The sequence below is a fragment of the Hyalella azteca genome, unplaced genomic scaffold, assembly GCF_000764305.2.
Source record: "Hyalella azteca isolate HAZT.00-mixed unplaced genomic scaffold, Hazt_2.0.2 contig10211, whole genome shotgun sequence".
Classification (NCBI taxonomy): domain Eukaryota; kingdom Metazoa; phylum Arthropoda; class Malacostraca; order Amphipoda; family Hyalellidae; genus Hyalella; species Hyalella azteca.
Window position 1 is genome coordinate 1 of NW_025940257.1, and position 26337 is coordinate 26337.

The 26337-nt window shown below is 37.8% G+C and overlaps 2 protein-coding genes across 2 annotated transcripts; both read right to left on the minus strand.

Annotated features, from left to right (window-relative positions):
• Positions 1 to 957: 957 nt before the first annotated feature.
• LOC108674612 (sorting nexin-6) lies at positions 958 to 14047 on the minus strand (the record flags this gene model as incomplete). The annotated part of the gene is made up of 9 exons (XM_018162578.2): positions 13895 to 14047; positions 6400 to 6450; positions 5393 to 5530; positions 4509 to 4619; positions 3586 to 3707; positions 2992 to 3115; positions 2487 to 2691; positions 2030 to 2145; positions 958 to 1140 (listed from the first exon to the last, which is right to left on the minus strand). Coding segments are annotated over exons 1-9 (1056 nt in total), but the record flags the coding sequence as incomplete, so codon positions are not given.
• A 1335-nt stretch (positions 14048 to 15382) lies between these two features.
• On the minus strand, positions 15383 to 21654 carry LOC108674664 (MOB-like protein phocein). The gene is made up of 5 exons (XM_018162629.2): positions 21497 to 21654; positions 20143 to 20306; positions 19506 to 19715; positions 18878 to 18989; positions 15383 to 18504 (listed from the first exon to the last, which is right to left on the minus strand). The coding sequence occupies exons 1-5, from the start codon at positions 21554 to 21556 to the stop codon at positions 18373 to 18375; spliced, it is 678 nt and encodes a 225-aa protein (XP_018018118.1). The 5' UTR covers positions 21557 to 21654; the 3' UTR covers positions 15383 to 18372.
• Between the last annotated feature and the right edge of the window lie 4683 nt (positions 21655 to 26337).

Consider the following 26337-nt stretch of genomic DNA (forward strand, 5'->3'; position numbering starts at 1 on the left):
GAAATAGAGGGAAATGCAGAGGGAAAATAGAAAAAGAAATAGAATGAAATGCAGAGGGAAAATAGAAAAAGAAATAGAGGGAAAATAGAAAAAGAAATAGAGGGAAATGCATAGGGGAAATAGACAAAGAAATAGATGGAAATACATAGGAGGAAATATAGAGGGGAAAACGGAGGGGAAAGAGAAAAGGAAATAGAACATGAAATGCAGAGGGAAATGGAGATGCTGGCTGCCATGTTCATGAATGTAATGAAAATGATAGCCGACGACAATATATACGAAAGTAACTCAACGGAACCTCGGTAATTAGCAAGAACTATCAATAAAAATTACTAAGCAATGTAGTTATACAAGTAAATGCACATGTTTTGTTCAGTTATATCAATAGCAATTACTAAGCAATGTAGTTAACACAAGGAAATATATATGTTTTGCTCAGTAATGTTTTTTGTGAGAAGAATTGTCTTTCCCACTTGGTATTAACAGATCAAAATATGCATTAATGTTTGTTTATGAATAGGGCTTCAAAGGTCGGAAAATATGTATGCCAGGAATTCATTTTTTGTTAGTCTTTACAAAACAAAAGCAAAGATAGGAACACAACCAAATTAAAAATAACAGCAGTCAAAATAAATTCAAAATCATTTTCTAGATTTAACGAAAAAAATACATGTCAATAAATTGGAGGATAAAATATGAAGTGCCGAAAAAAAAACAATATAAACTGTCTCGATGATAATGGGGGAAACCTTCTCGATGATAATGGGGAAACCATCTCGATGATAATGGGGAAACCATTTCGATGATAATGGGGAAACCATTTCGATGATAATGGGGAACCAAATCTATGATAATGGGGCAACTATCTCGATGATAATGGGGAAACCATCTTGATGCTAATGGGGAAACCATTTCGATGATAATGGGCAAACACTAGTTCTGCCTAGTACCACGTACCGCGTGCACGTGCTTGTTCTTAGCCCTAGCACGGTCGAGGTTCTTGTTAGCGTGCTCGTAGTCAGCGAGGCAGCGCAGGCGCCGGTAGAGGAGGTCCTTAGCGGCGCTAGAGTCGCGCTGGTAGTAGCGCAGGGTGTCTACCAGCTTCAAGTCCTCATCGCTGGACAGGTGACCTTCTATCTTCTGTAAAACAGGTTATATTAATTATCATTTCATTCATTTTATATAATAAAATTCATTCATAATAAATTACTTTATTATATAAGGAAATTATGTAACTGTCAGAAGCGAAAAATTACTTAAGAAATTCTAAGTTGGTCCAAGTGGGCAAAAATACGAGGAGGTCGCGTGTCTTGTCTGCTACAGGTTCACATTACTAGATAGAAAAATGAAGGCAAACATTTTTTTTCTGAACACAATGTGTACGTACATCATAAGTGTACAGTAAGATCATATGATTGCCTGGGTGGCAAGTTGAATAAAATTTCAATCCCTCTCAGTAGCAAAATGTCTTTCTAACTTCCGCACATGTTGAACTATGTAGTAAAAAATGATAAATTGATTTATTAAATCACAAATCCATAAGTAATTATTGGTTTATCTAATTCTTTCCTAGATTTTAACAGTGTTGCAAACAATTCTGCAACATACAAACTGAGTTGGAATAATCAAAATCCATTCTACACAAGCCACACAAAATTTGCTAATTTTTTAAATCTTGCTGATTAAAACATTTCAATGAAAAATATAAACAACACGGTGTTGAAAGAGGTTAAGATTGTCTGGACTTGTTATAAAATATGGCGTCATCCATAACTAACGAGAATATACCGAGTTTCTCCTCAAATCTAATATCACAATTTGCGTAAAGTATATTAATCACATAATAGTTTATGGTCAAATAATTTGAGTTCAGTCTTTTACTCGAGATACTTTTGCTCTAAAATACACCCATATCACTTGCATAACACACCCATACAACATCCATTACACACCCATATCACTCCCGTAACACACCTATATCACACTCGTAAAACACCTGTAACACACCACTACAACACCCATAACCCACCCTGCTTTTCTCGAAGTGGTCTGCCAGCACGGAACAGAATGAGTCGAGTGCGGGGCCCTCGATGGTGCCCAGGTTGACAAGACATGCTGAGACTTTGATGCAAGAGTCTGCCACGTCTGCGAAAAAATGGCGACATTAGTGAGGTAAGTGATTTGTAACTGACATGGCACTGCTACTTCTACATTACCATATATATCTAATATAGCACTACTACTGCATTACCAACTATCTCACTAACTTTTATGTGCCTTAGCCATTCTGTTGGCTTTATTAGCAGTGTCCTTGATGGCATTACCATCCATCCGACTAACCTTTATGTGCCTTAGCCATTCTGTCAGCTTTATTAGCAGCGTCCTTGATGGCATTACCATCCATCCGACTAACTTTTATGTGCCTTAGCCATTCTATTGGCTTTATTAGCAGCGTCTTTGATAGCATTACCATCCATCCGACTAACTTTTATGTGCCTTAGCCATTCTGTCGGCTTTATTAGCAGCGTCCTTGATGGCTGTGTGGTACTCCAGCAGGAAGTTCTTCTCTTTCTCGAAGGTGTCATCAACATCCTTCTGTGTGGCGGAGAGCAGGAGTTCATCGGTGGACTTGTTGAAGGTCTTGAAGAGTCCTTCCATGCGCTCCTTCTTGTTCTTCGACCGCACTGACAACTACAAACATTTGTTCATTGTTAAGTGTATTCAGAATGACTGCAAAATTAAACATCTAAAAATTTGATATTAAACCATTTAGATTGATAGAAGAACAACATAGTTCAAAATTAACAGAAAAATTATATGAAAAATAAATGCAGTTATGACCCCTTTAAAATATGCATTAGATTGCTATTCAAATATTTTTCACTTTGAAGAAAGTTAATAAATCTGAAAATAAAGGTAGGTACATAAAAACATACTCAACAAAATGAAAAAATACTTAAAGATACTTAAATCTTTGCACACAGTACATACATCGCTGTCATATTCAAGGAAGACTTTAAGGTTGTTGTCGCGTCTGAAGACAGGATGCTGTGCTAACCGAGTCAGGAAGACTTCATGCATTGCCACCGTCTTCTTGAAGATGGCAAGATACTCTCTGGAAATACAAATTTTCAGAGTTCACTTTTTGAATAGAAGTAAAAAAAAATTTTCAGAAATCAGCTCAAAATCATTTACAAAGATACGGTAACGAGTATACACCAGTGATGGAGGAATTCAAATATTTATTAATAAAGGGAGTTGTAATTAATAAAATATTAATATGGGAGAAATGTAATGGCATGGATATATATTTGATGGCTTTTTATGAGCAAAGGTTCATACCTTATTAGTTGATTAACTATATTCAACTGGATTATATATTAATTAGAAAACAGCAAAATATAAAAATTTTTAAGTTTAATTTTGAAAATTTATATCACAAAATTATATCTAGTAAGCCAGCAGGCAGAGGCCAGTACCCTCGTTGGCTCAAAAAGTTGATAGAATAAAAAGAAAAATTCATTGCTGGCCAGTCATTTTTTGAAGATGAATAAATCTGTGAGGCTGATATAATGAGTGACTCACGCCTCAAGCTCCTGCTTCATCTTCTTGAACTCATCGGATGTGAGGGATCCCTCACCATCACCCAGCCGCTGCAGCTTCTCCCGACTTGCATCAAAATCCGGACGTGGGGGAGGCGGTGGTATCTGTTCAACACAAGTCTCACATTAATATGGTTATATAATAGCTTTAATAACATATAGTAACTATAATAATGGATTGAAAAATTGTATATTCAGCCACTATGAAATTGAATAACATTACCGTCAACCGGGGTAATTCGGGACGATTTTGAGCGATTTTTGTTAATAACTTCTTACGATGAAACATTTCATAAACAAGTTTAGGCTCATTTTATAGCTCTTTGCGAGGGCTATCGAATGGCATTGTCATTTTTTTCAGGAATTTTTCAAAGCTAGTAAATGTCGTATTTTTCGACTCCCTTTATACTAGATAGATAGGAAAAATGTTGACGTTTACGCCACTATTTTTAGTTTTGCAATATTCCAATTAGTTTTGCTACTATAACAGTTTTACGCCGTGTCGGAGGACTGTCCCGAATTACCCTGCCAGTCCCGAGTTACCCCGGTTGACGGTAATTAGTAATTTGCGAGGTGATTGGCATACTTGGAAAAATTTCAATACCGGTATATTGTTTTAACTTGACAAGGATTTAAAATTGAATTCACAATGCTTCCAAAAATATTTGGTTCATGTCTAGTAGTGAGACGCAACCAGAACAAACTAACTTTATTTGTTATTCAGCTCCACAAAAATATACTATCAAGAGCACATAAAAGCCACTTTCTCAAATAGAAAAATATCTGTAGAGAATCAAAATGTACAAATTATAATTCTAAGAGATAAGATTCATTGCAGTTACTCATAAGAGAAACAACTGTCAGTCACTCATGAATGAGCTGACGCAAAACAATACATAGACTCACAATATAGCCTGCATAGTCTTCATTCTCTTCATATCTGTCATGAAGCCAAATGAATTCCTCATGCTGTCTCACGACACAGAACTCATTCTTGCTGTATTCTGGCAGAGTCGTCTGAAAACCAAACCATCTGAATTATCAGCATCAATAAATCCTAAAGTATACGCGTCAATAAATCCTAAATTATAAGCATCAATATCCTTGAATCAATTCAAAATTTACTGAAAGAACAAATTTGATTGGCTAAAAATGAACACAATTATAAATGAAGAAATTATAAGAAATTGAGCAGAACAATGAGATAAACCCATCAAGCATAGCAGATTCAACAGCACATTATATTAGCATATTGTAGAGATATTGAATAATTAAATTAATTATTCATTATTGTTATCAAGAAAACAAGGAAACCAAATTTTAAGTCATTTTTAATAAATTTTTGTGAATGTATAAATAATCTTTCTTGCCAATATCATTCAATTAGTATTTAACATGTTAACTACGAAGTGGTACATATGCGTACCACGAAATGTATTTCTCCAGGATGAAGTAATACATAATTAAGGTTGCCTAAAATCGGAGAATCCAAGAACAAAAAAGGCCAAAAAAAGGCCGATAACTCAATATATACGAGTTTATTTGTAGCTTCTGCTATAAAAATTCCATTTATTTTCTTTTTGCAGTATTTAAAATTTAATTAGGAAGTACTCCCATCATAAATTTTAGCCGGCCAACGCAATTGAGAAAAACTATATCACGGAATTTGTCCGGAAAAAATGACCGTCTGGTAAAACTGTTTAAAAATGGTACTAAAAATGAAATAGTAGTACAAGATGAAGCAATCATAGTCAACGTGTTAAAAAATTAAAATTCAACAAGAAACTCACCTTGGTGTGTACAGAAAACTTGACTTTCTCTCTCTCGCTGAGGGCATCTGAGATGTCAACGGCAAGAGGGTTGTCCAAGAGCTCCACAGTCTCTCCTCTCACTTCTTTTACTTTTTCTGTACCATCCATAACTCTAGGCTGTATAAAAAAAATCTCAGCATGATAAAAAATTTTTCATTGCCTGCAATGATGTAAAAAAAAAATATTTAAAAGAATTGATCCTTTTTCTCATACTGCAGTATTTGTGATTGATACGTTTGATGTATAAAATTCATACCAGTACACTTGCAAATAGTTTAGACATGTTACTATTGCTGTGGTGACATCAGCATGAGCTGGTGACATCATTTCCATGAGCTGGCATGAACGTCAGCACTACACTCTCTGGCCCTTTGCATTTGTTAGGATTTAGAATTCATGACAATAAAGTTATAAATGGCCAATGCAAAAATTTGAGCACTGAGAGATTGGCAGCATTTTTTAATATTTAAACAATAGTTAGGAGAATATTTTTATGCAGATTAATTTAAAAAATACAAGAGGTTGAGAAATATCCTTTGTGCACAAAATGGGACATTACAACTCTACTGAATAAAAGGGATAACAAATATTAGTAGTAAATTATTTCATATATAGCTGCATTCAAATGGTATCTTTTCTTTAAATGATCTTCACAAATCACAACAACATTAGATTCTAGTTTTACACCATAGATCCAAATATATTAAAGAAATTGAAAACTATTTAAATTGATTTAGTATTCATCAAAATTTTGGGCTGCAGTTTCAGCCTATCATTTTATATAACACAACAATATATTTAGACTTTAATTTTTAAATTTTTTTGGCCAGAAGTAAATTAATTCAGAGGCTGTCCTAATATAAGATGTTATAAAATCTTGCCACATTCAGTATATAGCTTCTAAAAATCTTCTAAAATGTAATTATATTTTCATTTATAAATGACTGATTAGTGACCTTCAATCCAATATGCACACAATTACTTACAGTTGTGTTGCCATTGGTTTCAGGTAGCCCTGGCAGCGACTCCAATCCTTCCTGAAAATTCAACAACATCTAATTTTGTATACCTTAAAATGAAGATTGTTAAAAAAATGTTGGAAGAAATATATATAATGTTTCCATCTGTTCTACATGTTTTAAAGGTATGTGCAAGTCATTAAAGTTTGTAACAATTAAACAATTAGTGATGCAGTATAAATTACCGTAGTATAAAAAAATTAAATTTGGTTGATATTTGATTTGAAATATCAATCTCCATTTGGAACATAAAATATAATGATACCAAAATTCATAGATAATTCAACTATTTCAGAATTAATATATTATAAACAGCCCAATATGATATATTTTTCTCATTCAATAGCAAATTTAATTTCACATCAGTGGAAGTTTTAAAATGTCAAACATTTTAATTTCTCAAGATTTGCAAATAAGAGAGTATATAAATTAGAGTGGTGCCACATGTTGTATATTCCTGGAATGTAATGAAAATGCTTTTTTTCTGCTCATTATTACTTCCATTTCTTTTAGTCAATAATCCAATTATAAGCAGAGTGTATGATGCTAATTGACGTGTTTTTTTTTTATGGGACATGAATATAAGTTTGAACAGTTTGGATGCATTTTTACAATGAAGTACTTCTATACACTATTCTATAATGATTTAATTACTGCACAGTACCCCTGTACACCTTTGCATATATTCTTGGCAAAAAATATTGAAGAATTGTGTATATTTCTGGAAACAAATCCTTGATAAAAAATGTGACATTTCTGGTGTGGAATCTACCTACCGTCAAATGGGGTAATAAGGGAAGGGTAGGGTAAATTGTGCCATTCCTCCACCATGGCACAAAAATGTTATAGCAGCAGAACTAATTGAAATATTGCAAAACTAAAAATAGTAGTTTAAACTTTAACATTTTTCCTATGTAGCATAAAGGATGGTGAGAAATCCTACATTTACTAGCTCTAAAAATCCGTGAAAAAATGATTGAAAAGTGGTCTTGGAAAAAGTTCTGCTAAGGTCCAAAGCAGGATTGCAATTTTTCTACTTGTTTCTGAAATCTCGTGGCTCCAACTTAATGAATTTTTAATACATTTGGAATTTTGCAGCCCAATCGTGCACTTTTTTAACCGTTGGATAGGAGCTAGGCCTAATTCATTTGGTGGAAATCTCACTGTTCTGGAAATGGCAGGAAATCTCATGCTGCCGTAAAGGCAGATGGATGTTTTCCATGCTTGATCCAAAGTAACAAATAAAATTTGCCACAATAAAAAAATATTGATTTAAAAAAAGTTACAGATACAGGTGTTGGCTTTAAAACTTCGATGATGGAATTTTTGTATCACAATTCAAAACAAAATTGCAGCTTACGTCTTTCTAAGAAACCTAGTAACCTACATCTTTATCTTAGAATAGAATAGAAGTGTCAGCGTTGAAGAAATAGGCCCATGGCCTGTTGCCGATTGTTGAACTTTTCGGGACTTGATTCACAAGGGATCCGGCCTTTGGAACCCGATCTTTCCATAGCTGACAATTGATTGAGATAGCTGCTGGACTTATTGCCTGGTCTGTAATTTGCTAGGCATTTTAAGACTGAACATATGCTCCTGCATAGCTTCGTCTAGTCTGTTTTTGAAGATGTTCATACTCGGAGCGTCAACGATGCTATCAGGGAGGCTGTTCCACATGTCAGTGACTCGAACTCTCGAAGCGAGAAGAAATGTTGTTGCATGGATGTGTTCCAACGCTGTTTTTTTAGTTTATAGCCGTGGCCCCTGGTGTTGGTTCTTGTTTCAACGCTGTTTTTTTAGTTTATAGCCGTGGCCCCTGGTGTTGGTTCTTGTTTCAAATTCTAATAATCCTTCTGGGACCTTTATAAGTCATGAGTATACTTGCATACTTCAATGAGGTCCACACACAGATGTCGATAACTGAGGCTTGGAAGCATCATAATCTTTAATCTTTCCTCATTGGACTTGCCTTTCAAGCCCGGAACTATTCTTGTTGCACGTCTTTGAACAATCTCTACTAAATTTCTGTCCTTTTCAAATTTTGGTGACCATACAACGTTTCCAAACTCTAGGTTGGGCCCCATGATGATGATAGTGGCAAATCAGAGAGTTTTTTAGACTCTGTCTCAAGTTCATTTTTGAGTCCTATAAGAAGACCAGTGAAGTATCATGGATACCAGCATTATCTTACTTGAGAAATTGGTTAAAATCTTGAGTAAATGAGGAAATTAAAAATTAACTGATTCTAAAAAATCTCTGGTTTGTCACTGTGCCACTATGGTCGTTCGGGCACATAGCAACAAACAACTGCTTCATCGTTTCTACATGACTACATCTAGGAACTCGAAAGATCGTCTGATCAGTCCAAGTCATTTATTGGCTATGGCTTTATTAACTTGACCTACAATATGCTTATTCTTATTCAATGATTCCTATGATCTTTCTATGACAGACCACGAAATGTAAATGATGATTAGGCTATGATCAATTTCACCATTTCCTTGGCATTTCACCATGGTGCAGAGGGTGGATGCAGCATTTCCAATATATGGGTCTTTAAGCCCTAAGCGTCGCCGGGTAATTTTAAGATGCGTCGCCGGGTAATTTTTAATGAAAAGCCATTTATGCTGAGTAATGAAAAATGATTTACAAGCCACGAACTTATTTACAAGGTTGCATGCACATATTACCCCAAATAACTAATTTTACCCTAAAAACAGTCCGATTGTATAGCAAGTGTCAACTGAACATGTGATAATGCAGTCTGACCACTCTAATGTGACCGCAACTACGTTATCGTAAACTTGGGACGACTGAAATAGCCCAGCTTTGCCCAATACCAGAATAATTTTCATACTTCTCTCCGTGCGTAAGCCTGCTGCAGAGCAAATTAGCCAACATGATTACTTGCTGAAAGCCACAGGGACCAAACCCGTTCATGGATGTAAACCAGCAAGCCAATGAGCTGCAGGCCACAAATACAATGGTCGTAACCCACATGCTAAACCCCTAAATATTTCTATTCCATGCAGCCTAGCCCCTTCCCCACTTTCGATAAAGAACGCCCTGCGCCACAGTGCTATCAGTACAATGCTACCTCTCCAGCCTATCCGTTCTTCTGGAGGCTAAACCTCCACGCTTACCCCCTGCTCCCCCTGCTTTTGGTACCAGCTTGCGGAAGAATTCTAACCAAACCTAACCTAACCTAACCTAACCTAACCTAACCCTTTCGCGGAAAGGTGGAGAGAAGGGGGTGAATGTTGAGGAAAAAGATGCTGGTGAGCGTCAGGGCTGGGCTTACGACTGCGAAGTGGGTAAGGTGATGCGACAGTCCGGTGCAGGGCCGTTCCCATTTATGGCAGTCTGGTGCGGTCTGCGGACCCTGTGGCTTACGGCATTTGTAAGAAGTGATGGTATGGGCTTAAATCATTGGTGCAAGAGCTATTGGGCGTAATCCGTTTGGAGTATAAGCTTGTGGGCTGAATCATTGCTTTTTTCAAGCTGGTGTGGCAAGATGAGGTAAGTTAGAACAGCTGCATAGGTGTTATGCTATTTCTATTGCATGTAGAGGGTTGGCATTGGCTTTTGGGCTAATTTAAGAGTCAAATTTTTGGGCTACGGCAGCGCTCCCGTAAACTTGATGTTTACATTTTTTTGGTGGGAACTCATCGCAACTGATTTCTGGACAAGCTTCACTGCATACTGATCAAGCCAACATACCGTAAACTGGGGTAACTTTGACCACTTTTGGTTTTTTAACAAAAACCCCCAAAACTCAAAAACCATTTGACATAGAAAAATTTTGTCAATGGGCACTAAAGACCTAATACTGAGGCTACGTAACACAATAGAAAGATTTAAAAAGTTTGCAGGGGCATAATTAGTATAATTGGGAAGGGGGGGGGGAGTTTATTAAGGTAGCTACACATTACTTGTGACGTTCATATTAGTAAACTAGTGCCTGCCCTCATAACTAGCGTTACGTTACCTAGATTTGTATTGTGAATACATGCAGCAAATGTTTTTAATTGTTACTCTAATGCTTGGTTAGATTCAATTTATACAACATAATTCAAGACATACGAACAATATCAGCAACAATTGATATAATGAACGTTCTGTTCATATTATGAAGATATGGTCATATAATGAATTTAGTAAAATTTTATTCGTTATTTGCAGTCTTCAGAATAACGCGTTCACCAGAATTCTGCACAAATTGAGGCGGCCTAATTTAAAACATGTTAATCATACTGTAAAGCTATAATTCATTTAATTAATGGATAATTAATTCGGGTAATATTGCCTTCTAATTCATCACCGCTTCACCAGTTCATCACATCACATGGAACATCACAACACCCGCACGTTCATCACATGATGGTGAAAAATGTTAGCAGGAAATGATGATTTAACTTGGAAATCACGCCGGTGGGTGGATAATACAGAGGGAAATGCAGAGGGGAAATAGAATGAAATGCAGAGGGGAAATAAGAAAAGAAATGCAGAGGGGAAATAGAATGAAATGCAGAGGGGAAATAAGAAAAGAAATAGAGGGAAAATAGAAAAAAATAGAAGGAAATGCAGAGGGGAAATAGAAAGAGAAATAGAGGGAAAATAGAAAAAAATAGAAGGAAATGCAGAGGGGAAATAGAAAATAGAAATGCAGAGGGGAAATAGAAAAAGAAATAAAATTAAATGCAGGGGGATATAGAAAAAGAAATAGAGGGAAATAGAAAAATAGAGGGAAATGCAGAGGGGAAATAGAAAAAGAAGTAGAGGGAAATGCAGAGGGGAAATAGAAAAAGAAATAGAGGGAAATGCAGAGAAAAAATAGAAAAAATAGAGGGAAATACAGATGTGAAATAGAAAAAGAAATAGAGGGAAATGCAGAGGGGAAATAGAAAAAGAAATAGAGGGAAATGNCGACAATATATACGAAAGTAACTCAACGGAACCTCGGTAATTAGCAAGAACTATCAATAAAAATTACTAAGCAATGTAGTTATACAAGTAAATGCACATGTTTTGTTCAGTTATATCAATAGCAATTACTAAGCAATGTAGTTAACACAAGGAAATATATATGTTTTGCTCAGTAATGTTTTTTGTGAGAAGAATTGTCTTTCCCACTTGGTATTAACAGATCAAAATATGCATTAATGTTTGTTTATGAATAGGGCTTCAAAGGTCGGAAAATATGTATGCCAGGAATTCATTTTTTGTTAGTCTTTACAAAACAAAAGCAAAGATAGGAACACAACCAAATTAAAAATAACAGCAGTCAAAATAAATTCAAAATCATTTTCTAGATTTAACGAAAAAAATACATGTCAATAAATTGGAGGATAAAATATGAAGTGCCGAAAAAAAAACAATATAAACTGTCTCGATGATAATGGGGGAAACCTTCTCGATGATAATGGGGAAACCATCTCGATGATAATGGGGAAACCATTTCGATGATAATGGGGAAACCATTTCGATGATAATGGGGAACCAAATCTATGATAATGGGGCAACTATCTCGATGATAATGGGGAAACCATCTTGATGCTAATGGGGAAACCATTTCGATGATAATGGGCAAACCATTTCTATGATAATGGGAAACCAAATCTATGATAATGGGGCAACTATCTCGATGATAATGGGGAAACCATCTTGATGCTAATGGGGAAACCATTTCGATGATAATGGGGGAACAATTCCGATGATAATGGGGAAACCATTCCGATGATAATGGGGAAACCATTCCGATGATAATGGGGAAACCATTTCGATGATAATGGGGAAACAATTTCGATGATAATGGGGAAACAATTTCGATGATAATGGGGAAACCATTCCGATGATAATGGGGAAACCATTCCGATGATAATGGGGAAACCATTCCGATGATAATGGGGAAACCATCTCGATGATAATGGGGAAACCATTTCGATGATAATGGGGAAACCATTTCGATGATAATGGGGAAACCATCTCGATAATGGGGAAACAATTTCGATGATAATGGGGAAACAATTTCAATGATAATGGGGGAACTATCTCAATGATAATGGGGAAACAATTTCAATGATAATGGGGAAACAATTTCAATGATAATGGGGAANTTATTCAATGATTCCTATGATCTTTCTATGACAGACCACGAAATGTAAATGATGATTAGGCTATGATCAATTTCACCATTTCCTTGGCATTTCACCATGGTGCAGAGGGTGGATGCAGCATTTCCAATATATGGGTCTTTAAGCCCTAAGCGTCGCCGGGTAATTTTAAGATGCGTCGCCGGGTAATTTTTAATGAAAAGCCATTTATGCTGAGTAATGAAAAATGATTTACAAGCCACGAACTTATTTACAAGGTTGCATGCACATATTACCCCAAATAACTAATTTTACCCTAAAAACAGTCCGATTGTATAGCAAGTGTCAACTGAACATGTGATAATGCAGTCTGACCACTCTAATGTGACCGCAACTACGTAATCGTAAACTTGATGTTTACATTTTTTTGGTGGGAACTCATCGCAACTGATTTCCAGACAAGCTTCACTGCATACTGATCAATCCAACATACCGGAAACTGTACTTTTTTTAAATAGTTGGCCAAAGCATAGTGGCAAAGCAGAGAGTTTTTTAGACTCTCCCCATAGTGGCAAACAAGAGATTTTTTAGAATCAGTTCATTCTTATTTCCTCATTTACTCAATATTTAAGCCAATTTCTTATGTATGATAATGCTGGTATCCATGATACTTTACTGGTCTACTTATAGTAGGTACCTACTCAAAATTGAACTTAAGGGTGAGTCTAAAAAACTCTCTGCTTTGCCACTATGGGCCAAAGACTGACAAATATATTAAATGAAAGAATTTCAATCTAAATGTGTCGGCAAGATCTTCTGAAGGCATAAATTTTGCTACTGAAGTGTCGCCAAAGATCTTGCAATATTCATCCACTCTCTGCACAGTGGGCATTTCACTATAATTTAATTTATGAAATAAATTTTATGGCTAATTTTTTAAAATCACCAGCAAAACATTCAATTCTACCTTTAATTTTTATAAAATTTTGTTCAATATTCACAATAAGAGGGAAATCACACAACAACAATGACTTTTTTCTATCATAACATTTTTCATATATTCTCCAAGCCCAAAATTGCAGCAAAAGCAAAAGCAACATTGTCATAATCTGCCCTCACCGATCATCATTAGGGAATTATGGCATTCACCAACACCAACGCTGCGTCACCAACTCACCATTACTCACCAACTGTCAGTCTCAGATGTTTCATAACAAATAAACATGCGGAATAGCTCATAGCCTAAGCCTAGAGCCTACTTGCTCAATCAGTCAATGCTCAACATAAAAATAATGATAAAATCATTCATGTAGGTAAAATAATACGAAGCTGTGTAACATCATAATACACAAATAACTTGTAAAACTTACCATCATCCTGAAAGTTGACAGAAAGAATATTCGCTATGTACGCTGAATACCGTAGCAAGAAACTTTCTAGCCTAATCAAGAAAAATATCCTTACTTGTTTGCTCTATGATTCACAGATCTCCACAAAATCAAAACAACTAATTCGAACGTCTATTACAACTCCCCTTTGCTATAAACGATAAAGGTTTGATGCAAGCACAGACTGTGTATGCATCGGTAATAAAGGATTCCGAAACAGATGGAAGTTAATTGCAATTTGATAGTCAACAATTTGATAATGAATGCGTCTTAGAAAGGATAAAATAATATAGCATATGTAACTTATGATTCCGTCAACTTTACATTCGATATTAACGTACTACACTCTGTCAACATATAAATTCATATTGCGCCATGACTTGGCTACTAGGCTTGTAACATTCATTTTTTCACAGTATTTTGATTGAAAAGGAACGATGGATACAAAAAACGCATGATGAGACAAAACAAAATTTATAGATGCCCTTCGGGCCTGACAAGGGCTGAAAAATTCCTCACAATTAATTTTTTTTCACTTAACATATCGACAGTATCAGCTAGATTCTCCTTTAAAGTTTTCAATCGAGCCTTTCCTAAGCACGTAATTTGAATACGTGATGAATATGTGACTCAAAATATCAAACGTCTGGAATGGTCACTTTAAGATGCAAATACTGAGAAGATACGACCAGGCCTCGATTTATTACCAAAAGCTGCATCTCTTAGCACAAGCCCCTCAGTAATATGAGAGCCCAGTCAACTGGGTGCGAGCCACCGACTTTTGAAGGCTTAAGCCTTAAACGGAGGAATGGTGGGAAGCTTTCTGCTATTTAATATCGGCCATGCGTCTTATCACAACCTGACGACAGACCTCCTTTGTTTTCAGGGCTCGTCCTACAGTTGAGTTTGTCCTCCAAAGCAACATGCCCCCGCCACATCAGTCCCGACTCATGATTTTCCTGAACGGGCGCTCAACCCTCACAGATCTAATAGGAAAATATACATGGATGAGAAACATTTGAAAAACGATTGCATTAAACATTTCTCTACCGACGGTAACTTACGTGATCAGGCCATTTGAAATAATTATTTTCGCGCAGATAGTATCCGAGAATAAAGTGATGAGAACACGCGAAGTGTCAAGTTTAGATACTGGGAACCACTTAAGGTGGAAGATGCAGCGTCGGACTTACAGTGGGGGGAAATAAATATTCGTACACTTGAAAAATCGTAGTTTAATGTATGTAAGTACACAAACTTAACAGGAAAAGTGATTTAAATTATGTATAGAGACGCATAGTATTCAAAAATACTATCAAAAGAAATTAAACACTTTTCCTGTTAAGTTTGTGTACTTACATACATTAAAATACGATTTTTCAAGTGTACGAATATTTATTTCCCCCCACTGTATATGTAGTTATCAAATCAAATTATACTATAAACAATTATGTTCAATAAAACTCCACGCTTTTAAAGGGTATTTACTAAAACTAGGAAATGATGAATAAGGGACAACAAATTTCGCCAGTCCATTTTAGCTTTTCTGAATCATAAACAATTTCTGTAATAATCAAAAAAAAAAAAAAGAAATAATATATGAATAAAAATACAAAAACCTCAAGATATTAACATGTTTGATGCCGCTCCGACCACGAGAAAATGAATTAAAATAAGATGAAACACAGTTGAAAGAACGAACCGTGAGAAAGAACGTGAAAGATTCATGTAGAATAAAAGTCCCTTAAAGAAGACAAGAATATTACACTAGTTACATCTTATATGCTGTCAACATTTCTGATGAAGTACTGTAGCAGATAAAAATGTCGTAATTACCGTAGACTGAAACAAATGCACAAACACAGAAATCAGCGAAACATTTGTACAGGATTTACTACCTTCAACATATTCAACCTTTCGACTAGTTTACATCGCGGGTAGGAATAGCACTAAAAATTGTTTCCAATTAATGCTTATAAGAGGGTAAACGTCAGGAAGATAAAATTTTACAATAAATAAATCTTAAAAAGAATACACCGTCCATATTGAACATATAAAAAAATTGCGTAAGATATGGATATAACCGTCAGTTCTACTCACATATGAAGAGCAACTTCATCAATAAACTTTTGTAATATTAATTATGAAAATCATGTTCAACTTCATCAATAAACTTGGGTACCGTATTAATTATGAAAATTATGTTTCGACAAGCCCCTACCACCCTAGAAGCTGGGATTGAATCAAATAAAAATCTACGACTCACCGCAAGCAAATTGAAATCTAATGACAACATAAACAGGTTGGCTTGTATGCAGGATCCTAACCATATACCTCATGCATTGCAATATTATAATGATAAATACCAGTTTCTTCAATACATTCAACGTATCGTCATTAATTTTTCGCATGCTGACTGTAAAATCAATATTGAGTTCAACCAGTAGCAATATCTAAACATAGGCTTAGGCTTTGTTTTACAATAAGCCGGGTGGCGTCTAAAATCATTAATGTTCCAGAACCGGAAACCGAATTTTTAAAACTGGCCTTAGTACCGGAAGCAGTAGACATATGGCAGTAGATTTCTCCTTGGTAATTGGTGTTTTTAGATTGAATTTAACTACTTTTTGATAATCTGTGCCTAGATGTTTAAAAGTAATTGAATATTAACGAACAAGTTTTCCCTACCGTCCTCATCTTCCTCCAGGTAGAATTTAAATGATTTCAATTTGTGAAGAAAATTCGCAGCACAGACACCTCAGTCACTCGCTACATCTTACCGTAACCAGAAAAATTTTATTTTATTACTAAACAGTTGGACCCAACATCACTCGATAACCCGATATTTATCTAGATGTATTTGACATTACCAACAGAGATCATTGATGGCAAGACGAGAAATTTTATGGCAAGAATTTGTAAATTCCAATCAAATTGTAGTTCCGAGTTGACGATGTTAAATGGGGTTACATGGATAGAATCGGTAGTTAGGTAATCAGCCTAGGAATACGACATGAATTCAGGACAGAATTCGAGTGAATGTTAAAGGAACGATTCCGGCACTCATCGAAAAATTAATGTTATGCATATGTTTCAATAGCGACAGTTGCACAAAATATTTCATCACATTGATTTAGCTCTGCATGAATCTTCCAATGCAGGAGTAGAATGGAGGAATGCTGTATCAACAAAGCAAATATCGTACAGCAAATGCAATAAAATTTTGGAGACCTGAAAAATGAAGTAATAGTATTCAATCATTTGAATGCTCCAAAAGCAAAAGGCCCGTTTGAGCAAGAAACGCTCTGCGCATTTGAAACAATTACCAGAAATAAATTAAACTTGATTTACTCGCCTAAGTTCATTAACATGAATCAGCCTACCACCAGAGAATAGGAAGGGGTTCGTCTGTCTCAACAACAGACGCTCTAAGGATTGTGATGAAAACATCGATAATTAAGCGACTGCATGGAGTTGAATCTTGGGTTGATAACAAATTAGAACATTGATGAGAGCGAGCGCACAGGCTTAAATTAGACATACAGTACTATCTAAATTCATCCTTGCCAGTCATAAAACTTGTCCTTAAAACATTAACGTTTAGATCCCCTCAGGTAACACGTACCCAGAGCTTGTTTAGGGACACCAAATCAAGATCATGCTGGAGCACCGACCTCGATGGCTACCAAGCGCTGTCCATCAGCAACACCGAGAAATAAACTGAGCTTCCCGAGGCTCGAACCCACGAGAAGCCCCTCTCACCTCGATACCGCTACCACTGCGCTACAGTTAAATGGCTAAGCATTACGCTCAGCCATTACTACCAGTCAATTAAAAAGTTGGCTCGCCCAGTCCTGCCAGCCATCTAACCTGCGGATAATGTCCAAATAAGAACGTCGGGGTCACAGTATTACAGACGATCCATCATCCGCCCGGGCAGCTGGTCAGCCATCTATCCAGCCACTAAACAATCCGTCCACAAGAAAAGCCACTCACCAATCTATTCGTCCAGTCGAGGGAAAGAAGATAATTGATATTAACCCTTCCAGATATTTCAGGATGGATTCATGGCTTTTCGTTCTGCCAGATCTGGATAGATGTATAAGCTTGTCCAGCAGGAGAATAATGGCTTAGTAAAGTTATGGTTGTTGATGGTTATTAGGGCGTCGATGATCTTGCTAGAGCAAAGGGATGAGCTGGAGGTCGTAGGAGGGGGGAAATAAGTGAAGGCAGGGGTGAGGGAGGGAGAGAATAGGAAAAACAAAGTTGTCGATTAAAGATACTTCAAGGAAAGAGAATGGCGGAGGTCTGGATGGTTTGTCAGCACGCGGCGGCCTACAAACGTTCATACTCTCAGCATTGCAGCGTGATGAGGGCTAAAAGAAGGGTAGCGAAGGGTCTCTAGAAGGGCAGCCAAGGGTCGCCAGAGAGGCAGCCAAGGGTCGCCAGAAGCTGATGGTTCACGCCTGACTCTCACCCCCCTGCTGGGGGACGAGCTCCTCGTCCAGGATGGGGACGATGAGGTTGTCCCGCGACATGAGCGAGTACTTGGTCACGAACACCGTGAAGCGTTTGCACAGCGAGCTGCTCGCCTGCACACACAACGTTATGTAAAAATAAATGTTTTACATGTTTTATTGTGCCTCAATTGCGACAATTACCTCATCACAAAGTGATCATATGTGGTAACTTTGATCCACCCTTTCGTGAATCACGAACTCCTCGTTGTATGTAAATAACAACACAGTACAGATAGTTCTGTTTATGCACAGAGTGACGGACGGAACATTAATTCTGACATTTTAACTTAACCCTATAAAGTATACCTTATACAGGTACCGTACGTACTTATGTAACCCCATAAACTATGCCTTTGTAAAACTATACCTTTTTGGACTTGATTGCAATTGTTTTGACATATTTCTGATACCATTTTTGCTTCTAACATACCTATGTCGCACTCACCTCAAATTGGTCGAATATTTTACGATGGTGGAAGTATGCGTGGGAAAATATGCGGTAAACACGCCGGCATACGGAGCCCAGCTTAGCCACTGATGACTCCTTGATGCTGACTCTGCACGAGGGATAATGACAGGGAGTCATGTGTGTCGCTAACACTACATTCAATGACTCCAATAATTATAGAATAGTTCTATGGAAAACTTATGATTACTTGTATATATTGATTAATTATACCTATACCAGATTACTGATTACTTATATACAAGTTTACAGATTACTTACCTATATTATGATTACTTATATACGGTATAAATATATTGCTTACTTATATATATTGGGGTTGCTTTTCCTCAACGTGTTACCTGCCACGAACCTGAATCATACTAAATGCATAATAGGTCCAAGTGCATGATTTTTTACTAACCAACCTGCAACTATCTACCCTCCACATTAGAGATAATTGCAATCAAAACAAATCAATCTCCACTGATATGCTTAAAAAACTACGGTATGTGCAACTCGCGCATTCCCTGAATTAGAATAAATGCAAATATCATCTAATACTTTATGTAATAATAAAGTAATAATACTTTATGGGGTAATGCTTTATGGGGTACACATAACTGACCTGCTGGGGAAATATTTGTTAGAGTTAAGGAGACAGGCGGCACCATCGAGGGTGTGTCGCGTGTAGTCTATGGCAGGGCATTCCTTGGGCGTCTTGTGGGCCGCACATAGGAAGATCCATTGCTCCGTGGCGGTCATTTGGGTGCATGTGGCGGGCTGACACTCGCCCTGCAGCCGCACGGCCAGGCCGTTCAGCTCCATGCAGAACTGCCTGTGATACATTAATGGTTAATAACGAACGTATGGAGCCACACTGCCAGGCCGTTCAGCTCCATGCAGAACTGCCTGTAAAACGTCAATGGTTAATAGCACACCTCTGCAGAAAAATTGGAGGGGGTACTCTGACAGGCTTTAAATAATAGCTTTTTTTGTGGGTCACATTATTAATTTTTTAACCTATTAGATATGCAAACTTTTTAAATCTTCCTATTGTGTTACGTAGCCTCAGTATTAGGCCTTTGATGGCCATTGACAAAATTTTTCTATGTCAAATAGTTTTTGAGTTTTGGGGGTTTTTGTTAAAAAAAACAAAAAGTGGTCAAAGTTACCCCGCCGGTCAAAGTAACCCCATTTTACGGTACATCAATAGGTGTGATATATCAATAAGTGTGATACCTATATCCATGATTTTTTCTCACCTTAAATGCTCATACTTCCACACACCCTCATCCTGAGTCTCTGGGGCAGCCAGAATTGCATCTATGTTGGTATGACTGCGGCGAATGCTCTGCTGGATGAACTGTTGAACCACAAGTGTAGAATCCATCTCTTCATAGGCCTCATCGGCCCATTTGTAGAAATTCTGTAGAATGATATAGGTAAACACTCAAAGAAGTTACATTTACAAAAGTACCTACATCATTATAGTATTTCATCACCACAACATTTAATAATCAAGATTTCTGTTAGCCTAACCTAACCTGCCTCAAAATGTTGCCAAAATTACTTAGTATGTTGATTATTTAATGACACCTGCATTTACCTAGGTTTGCAAATTTTCAAAATGAGCTTTAAATATTGATAAAATGCTATGGTGATGAGAACTATGATGATGATGAATTGCTATGATGATGAAATGTCCAAAGCTTAATTCCAGGTAAATACATTTTTTTTCTACTGGGAATTTTGAAAAATTGCAGGTGAAAATAGATATTTTTTATTTTTCTTTTCCTGAAGAAATTTGAAAGGGACCAACCATATTACCATAGGAACGGGTAAAATGTGCCAGATACACGGGCGTTTTATGCCATATTTATAAGTGGCTTCTGGCTTCAACCCAATTTTCCTGTTGGGATTTGGAGCTGCAATATATATACTTGGTAAAAAAATATGATTTTTCAACCTGACATAACTAAGCTGGCTAGAAGATTTCACATCTCCTAGACTCCTCAAAATATGATATAAGCTTAACATATTTTTTTTTAAAAAGACATATAAAAGTGGTATCATAGAGCAATATTCAGAGCATTGTAGTTCTTGAAAAAAATAAGTTTTATTTCTAAACTATTCATAGGCTATTTGTTCTTGCTTCTGGGGTTCTGGCTAAGATAGAAAAAAATTAGGTAGACTAGGTAGCTTTGATAAAATTGGTAGGTACCTAGTTATTCTTCTCCCAGCTGAGAAGAGAATTTACATACAGTAACTATGTACTAACTACTATACCTAAATACTCTGAAAGCCTGCATTACAATGCTTTGCTGCAAGTTGCAAGGCAAATCATACATTTTTCTATGCAGATGAAGTTATCTATGGTTTAAACATATTGGCAAACATGAGCTTTTTAGAATCAGCTTTTTTTAATTTCCTCATCTACTCAATTTCTTATGTATGATAATGCTGGTATCCAAGATACTTACTAGTCTACATAAAAGTTATACTTATAAGACTGAAAAATGAATTTGAGGAAGGCTGGAAGGGCAACAACTAAAGTTCTCTTTCGCCACAATGCAAATTGCAAGGGTACCTAACTTCCTAAGTCAGAGAATTACGCACCTCAGCTTTTGTTCCGGCTCTATTTCGTCTCAATATTACAGTTTGATCGGCCATCTTCATTTTTGAACAGATAAATAAAACGATTAGAATATCATACCAGGCGCAGGCAGCGACGCCAGAGATTTCAACTTTACAAGCTAACGACACAAGACTGCAATTTGTTTACATTTTACTCCCAAGCAAAGTTACCCTAACTTCATAATTATTGAGGGAAAAGGCAGAAAAAGATTTCCCGAAATATTGTTACATAGTGCATATATGAGTGTATACATATATTGTGTATAAATGAAGTGAGAACTTGAAAACTTCTTGTTAGATTAAATAATGATAGTAAGAGCTTGTAGTAAAAGAAATACCTATTTTTAGCTATCATTTAAAGGTATAGCTGAGTCCCATGCATACTATTATTATTATCCTATGAATCAGTTGTTGTGTCTGGTTCAAACTCGCTTCGAGGGTGCGTTACACACAAGTTTAATAGCAAGCAAAAAATAAATAGACACGAGAAAGGATAAGAACGCAGAAAAATGGCAAAGCACTTGATTAATTAACTCAACGAAATTGTTGAGGGTTCAACAGTGGGTTTCGACGAAACACCTGCGACGAAGGAGCCGATGTTACGGAAGCCGGCAAACTGTTCCAGGTTCTGGTGGGGCGACTAGGAGCGCTCTGTCACCGAGGGTAGATAGACTTGTAGATGGAATGACGAGGTCCGCTGTTGATGACGAGCGCAGCCGTCTTCTAGACGACAGATCTGACAAGCGCTGCAGACATTCCATGCGATGAAGAGGCGGAAGGCCGTGAAGGCATCGGAAATTCAGAGCCGCGGCCTTAAACAGCGTGCGCTGGACGTGAAGATCAGAGTGTGACATTAACATAGTCCAATCGGGTCAGAACGAGCGCCACCACGGGGGCCTCGAGAGACTGCGGCTGACTCTTATACATATTCGTCGCAGAGCGCCAAAATAAGCAGTGATGACTTTGGCTATGTGATTGTTCATAGAAAATTCCGAGTCCCGCAGAATGCCGAGGTTGCGAACCCAAGACTAAAGCATGACGAACGCATTGCCCGCGCGAACAGGGTTGGTTGGAAGCTGATGCTGGGTCCGACAGTCGCAAACCAAATAAAGTCGGTCTCTGATGCATTGAGCTGAAGCCGGTATTGGAGTGCATCCAGTTTGAGACAGCGCCCATGCAGACAGACATCTGGTCATGCAAGACTGTAGCGTCAGCCGCAGCATTTACTACCGTAAATGATATAGAAGTCGCCAAAGTAAATGACAAATATCTCGCATAAATGACTTTCCTGATCATTAAACGACTCGTATTTAGGAGGAGCGGAAGAGAAGGCAAGGTTGGGGTGGACAAAAAAAAATTAGGTTGGGGACACTTCTTCCAATTTCAGAAACATTGGACCACGATTAATAATTCAATACTTTGTCCATTATTCCATTGGTGTGGCCATGCCTCAAACAATGAAGAATATATTGTATAATATTACGCATAATTGCGTTGCCATTTACTCACCTCATGGTCCCCACATACATGTGCGTCTGTGCCAGACATTTGTCGTCAATTCTTTACAGTCGTACTTTATTTCACCTTAAACGTGTTCCCTTCCATATAACCCATCAACGGCCTCTACTTGGCGCCTCTACTGCTGTCCTTCTGGGGGCCTCTACTGCTGTCCTTCTGGGGGCCTCACGTGACACTCATGACACGCTGGAGTAGTGTGACACTCATGACACGCTGGAGTAGCGTGACACTCATGACACGCTGGAGTAGCGTGACACTCATGACACGCTGGAGTAGTGTGACACTCATGACACGCTGGAGTAGCGTGACACTCATGACACGCTGGAGTAGCGTGACACTAATCAAATGCTTGGTGGTCGGGTTAAGCAAACGAATCACATTTTTTAAACTCAGGCTCTCCATAATATGGAGAATTTCACCTTTTGTTAGCGACTACGTCATCGTTTAATCTCTGTGATTTTTTGATTATTAATTATAATTATCGGCGACTATCGAACCCGGTTTAAATTTCAGTGAAATATTTTTCACTGAAGAATTTTTTCGCATTTTTCTGCGTCCCGCAGAAAAATAAATGTATCACACTGTTCAAATAGTGACACATTTTCTTATTATAGGCGCGAGCAGGGATTAAGCGTTGCACTTTACGGCATAATGAGGGTCATTAATAAACTGGGTCCGAATAACACACTCAAAGGTAAAAAGTGCATCGATATTTGGACAGTAATCCTATAATTTCTCTCAGTGTAGAGCACAGGTCCCTCAACGCAGCAAATGCGAATTATTTTCGCACAAAGCAAACTAGCTCGTCGAGTTTACCTAAGTCAGCGGCTCCGGAAAATTCCCCAGGACGATCACAAAAATACCCCAAGTGCAAGCCTCGCGTGTCCCAACGGGGGGAAAATGTCTCCCCACGTACCTGAATTTCCCACAAAAATGGCGGGTAATTCGTGCAAAAATTCTTCGGAGATCGAGCGAAATTTTCGCTCGTAAGCGACAAAACTGCGTGCGGTGCACAGGGCAGCGGGACGGCCGACAAAAACTCATGTTTGTCGAGCGTTTGCTTTTATTTCGACAAGTGTTTAACGTGGAGAATTGGACAAAATTCGGTGCTGTTAACTCAAGAGTCTCGTAATGAGTGTGCTTATAATAAAGCTTTTATCAAATTAACAACATTTTATTGGGTGCCGTGCAAACTGTGACTTTAAACTCGTCGTCGCTTCTGTTTGAATTGAGGAAATTTTAAAGCGAGAATTTCGTCCTCTGTTGACGTGGCGATAAATCTTGCATTTGTGTCTGTTGCCATTCAGGTTTATACATGTACAAGTGATGTACATGTACATCATCTGAACGTGTACAACATCATCTGAACGTGTACGTCATCATCTGAACGTGTACAACATCATTCAGCATGATAGTTGTTATAAAAATCTTTCTCACTCTTTCATTGAAATCTCATGACTGTTTTTTTTCCGAAATATTGTCGAACTTCGGTGCCAACAAAATTTTTGATCGCCAGGATGTCGTATGGATCTCATAGGATTATTTAGAGCAAAAGCCCTATAAGGTAATTTCGTCTGGATGATGGCATTTTTTTGTCTTACAACGTGCGATTTACTGCCAAAATCTACGGGTAATTTTGTCAAGATGCAGGTATTATCATACGGAGCTTTTCACTGAAGAATCTATATGCGTTTATACTGTCAGGTACAATATATATAGGCTGTAAGTTTAAAAATTATTATAACGGTAATTTTGTGTCATGTATCCTACAGGATATATATCCCTGGTGTTCAGGTATCCTCATAACATATATGGTGCCTTAAAAATATTCCGGTAAAACTGCCTTCAATCGAACGTCCTTAATATTAGTGACCATTAAATGTTCGACTTCATCTAACGAATTTTGACGAAAATATTGTAATTTTGATTTCTAAATTTTGAATACAAAATTAACATTAAAATGAATTTTGGTGTGCATATTTAATTTTGAAGAAAAAAAATTAATATTAAAATGAATACATATATAATCCCTCGCCTCTTCCCCCCTCCCGTTTACCCCCCATCCAGTTTNGACCAATGCCCGCTGAATAGCCTCGAGTGATGTCATCACTGTTGACCAATGGCCGCTGAATGGTGATGGGTGATGTCATTACTGTTGACCAATGCCCGCTGAATAGCCTTGAGTGATGTCATCACTGTTGACCAATGGCCGCTGAATGGTGATGGGTGATGTCATTACTGTTGACCAATGCCCGTTGAATGGCCATGAGTGATGTCATCGCTGCTGACCAATGCCCGTTTAATGGTGGCGGATGACGTCACCAATGCCCGTTCAATAACAGTGAAGAAGCGTCACGGTGCTCGCCAATAACGGACCTGTAAGCACTCTTTTACTGACCAATCGGGTGACCAGAGTCGAGTGACCTTTTCGAGATTCTGACCAATCCAAATGTCGCTCGCGGGGCCGAGAGACTGACCAATCGTGGCCGTGCCTGACGAGTGACCAATAGCCGTGGTTGGCGTCGGTTGCCATGGCGACGGTCGTGTCGACAGGAAATAGACAAATATTGGAAATGTCAATAAGACGGCGAGGGCGAGTGGCTTCTGATAGAAAATTTCCAGATTAGGGAGCGTTTCGGGCGCGCCATTTGCGGCGTTGTGGCGCTGTGGCATGAGGGTCATCACGGCGGCCGTGTGGCATGCGCCACTGGGCTTATGGTGCGTCTAGAGAGCCACACAAAATACAGACACAAAATACAGGGACACAAAATACAGGGAATACACAGGCGCAACGGCTCTGAACTGAAGCTGAAATACATGCGTACTGAGCTTCTTATTACGCTTTATTCTGTGCGTGTGACTTGGAAAAATGATCGTGCTGTCAGCGTACTGTCAGCATGCGGTCAACGTGCGTGCTGTCAGTAATTGCTGTCGGCGTGCTGTCAACGTATACTGTCAGCATGCTGTCAGCTTTCTGTCGGCGTGCTGTCAACGGACTGTTGGCGTGCTGTCAGCTTGCTATAGGCGTGCTGTCAACGTGCCGTCATCGTGCCGTCAGCTTGCTGTCAGAAAGTTTTCCTGAACTGTCTGTCCTAAGAGATACAAGCATCCCTGAACCTAGCTACTGTTATCTGAATAAATTTCAATTCTACACTTGTCAGCTGTAGAGTAGACTCCTGCGTCTCGAAATAATTTTCTCGAAATGAACCGGGACAGACGAAACGAGACGAGAAAATTCCGGGAAAAAAATAACGGGACAGAGGGTAAAATTTGTCCCGGAATAAACGTATGAACCGAGACAAGAC

What these genes read in the sequence shown, in the direction of transcription:
- LOC108674664 (XM_018162629.2), bottom strand. Translation starts at nt 21,556, where the DNA reads ATGAAGATGGCCGATCAAACTGTAATATTGAGACGAAATAGAGCCGGA. An exon ending in TGGAAGTATGAGCATTTAAG is followed by an intron (nt 19,716 to 20,142) that starts GTGAGAAAAAAT and finishes AATGTATCACAG; the next exon opens with GCAGTTCTGCATGGAGCTGA. An exon ending in AAATATTCGACCAATTTGAG is followed by an intron (nt 18,505 to 18,877) that starts GTGAGTGCGACA and finishes TTGTGTGTGCAG; the next exon opens with GCGAGCAGCTCGCTGTGCAA.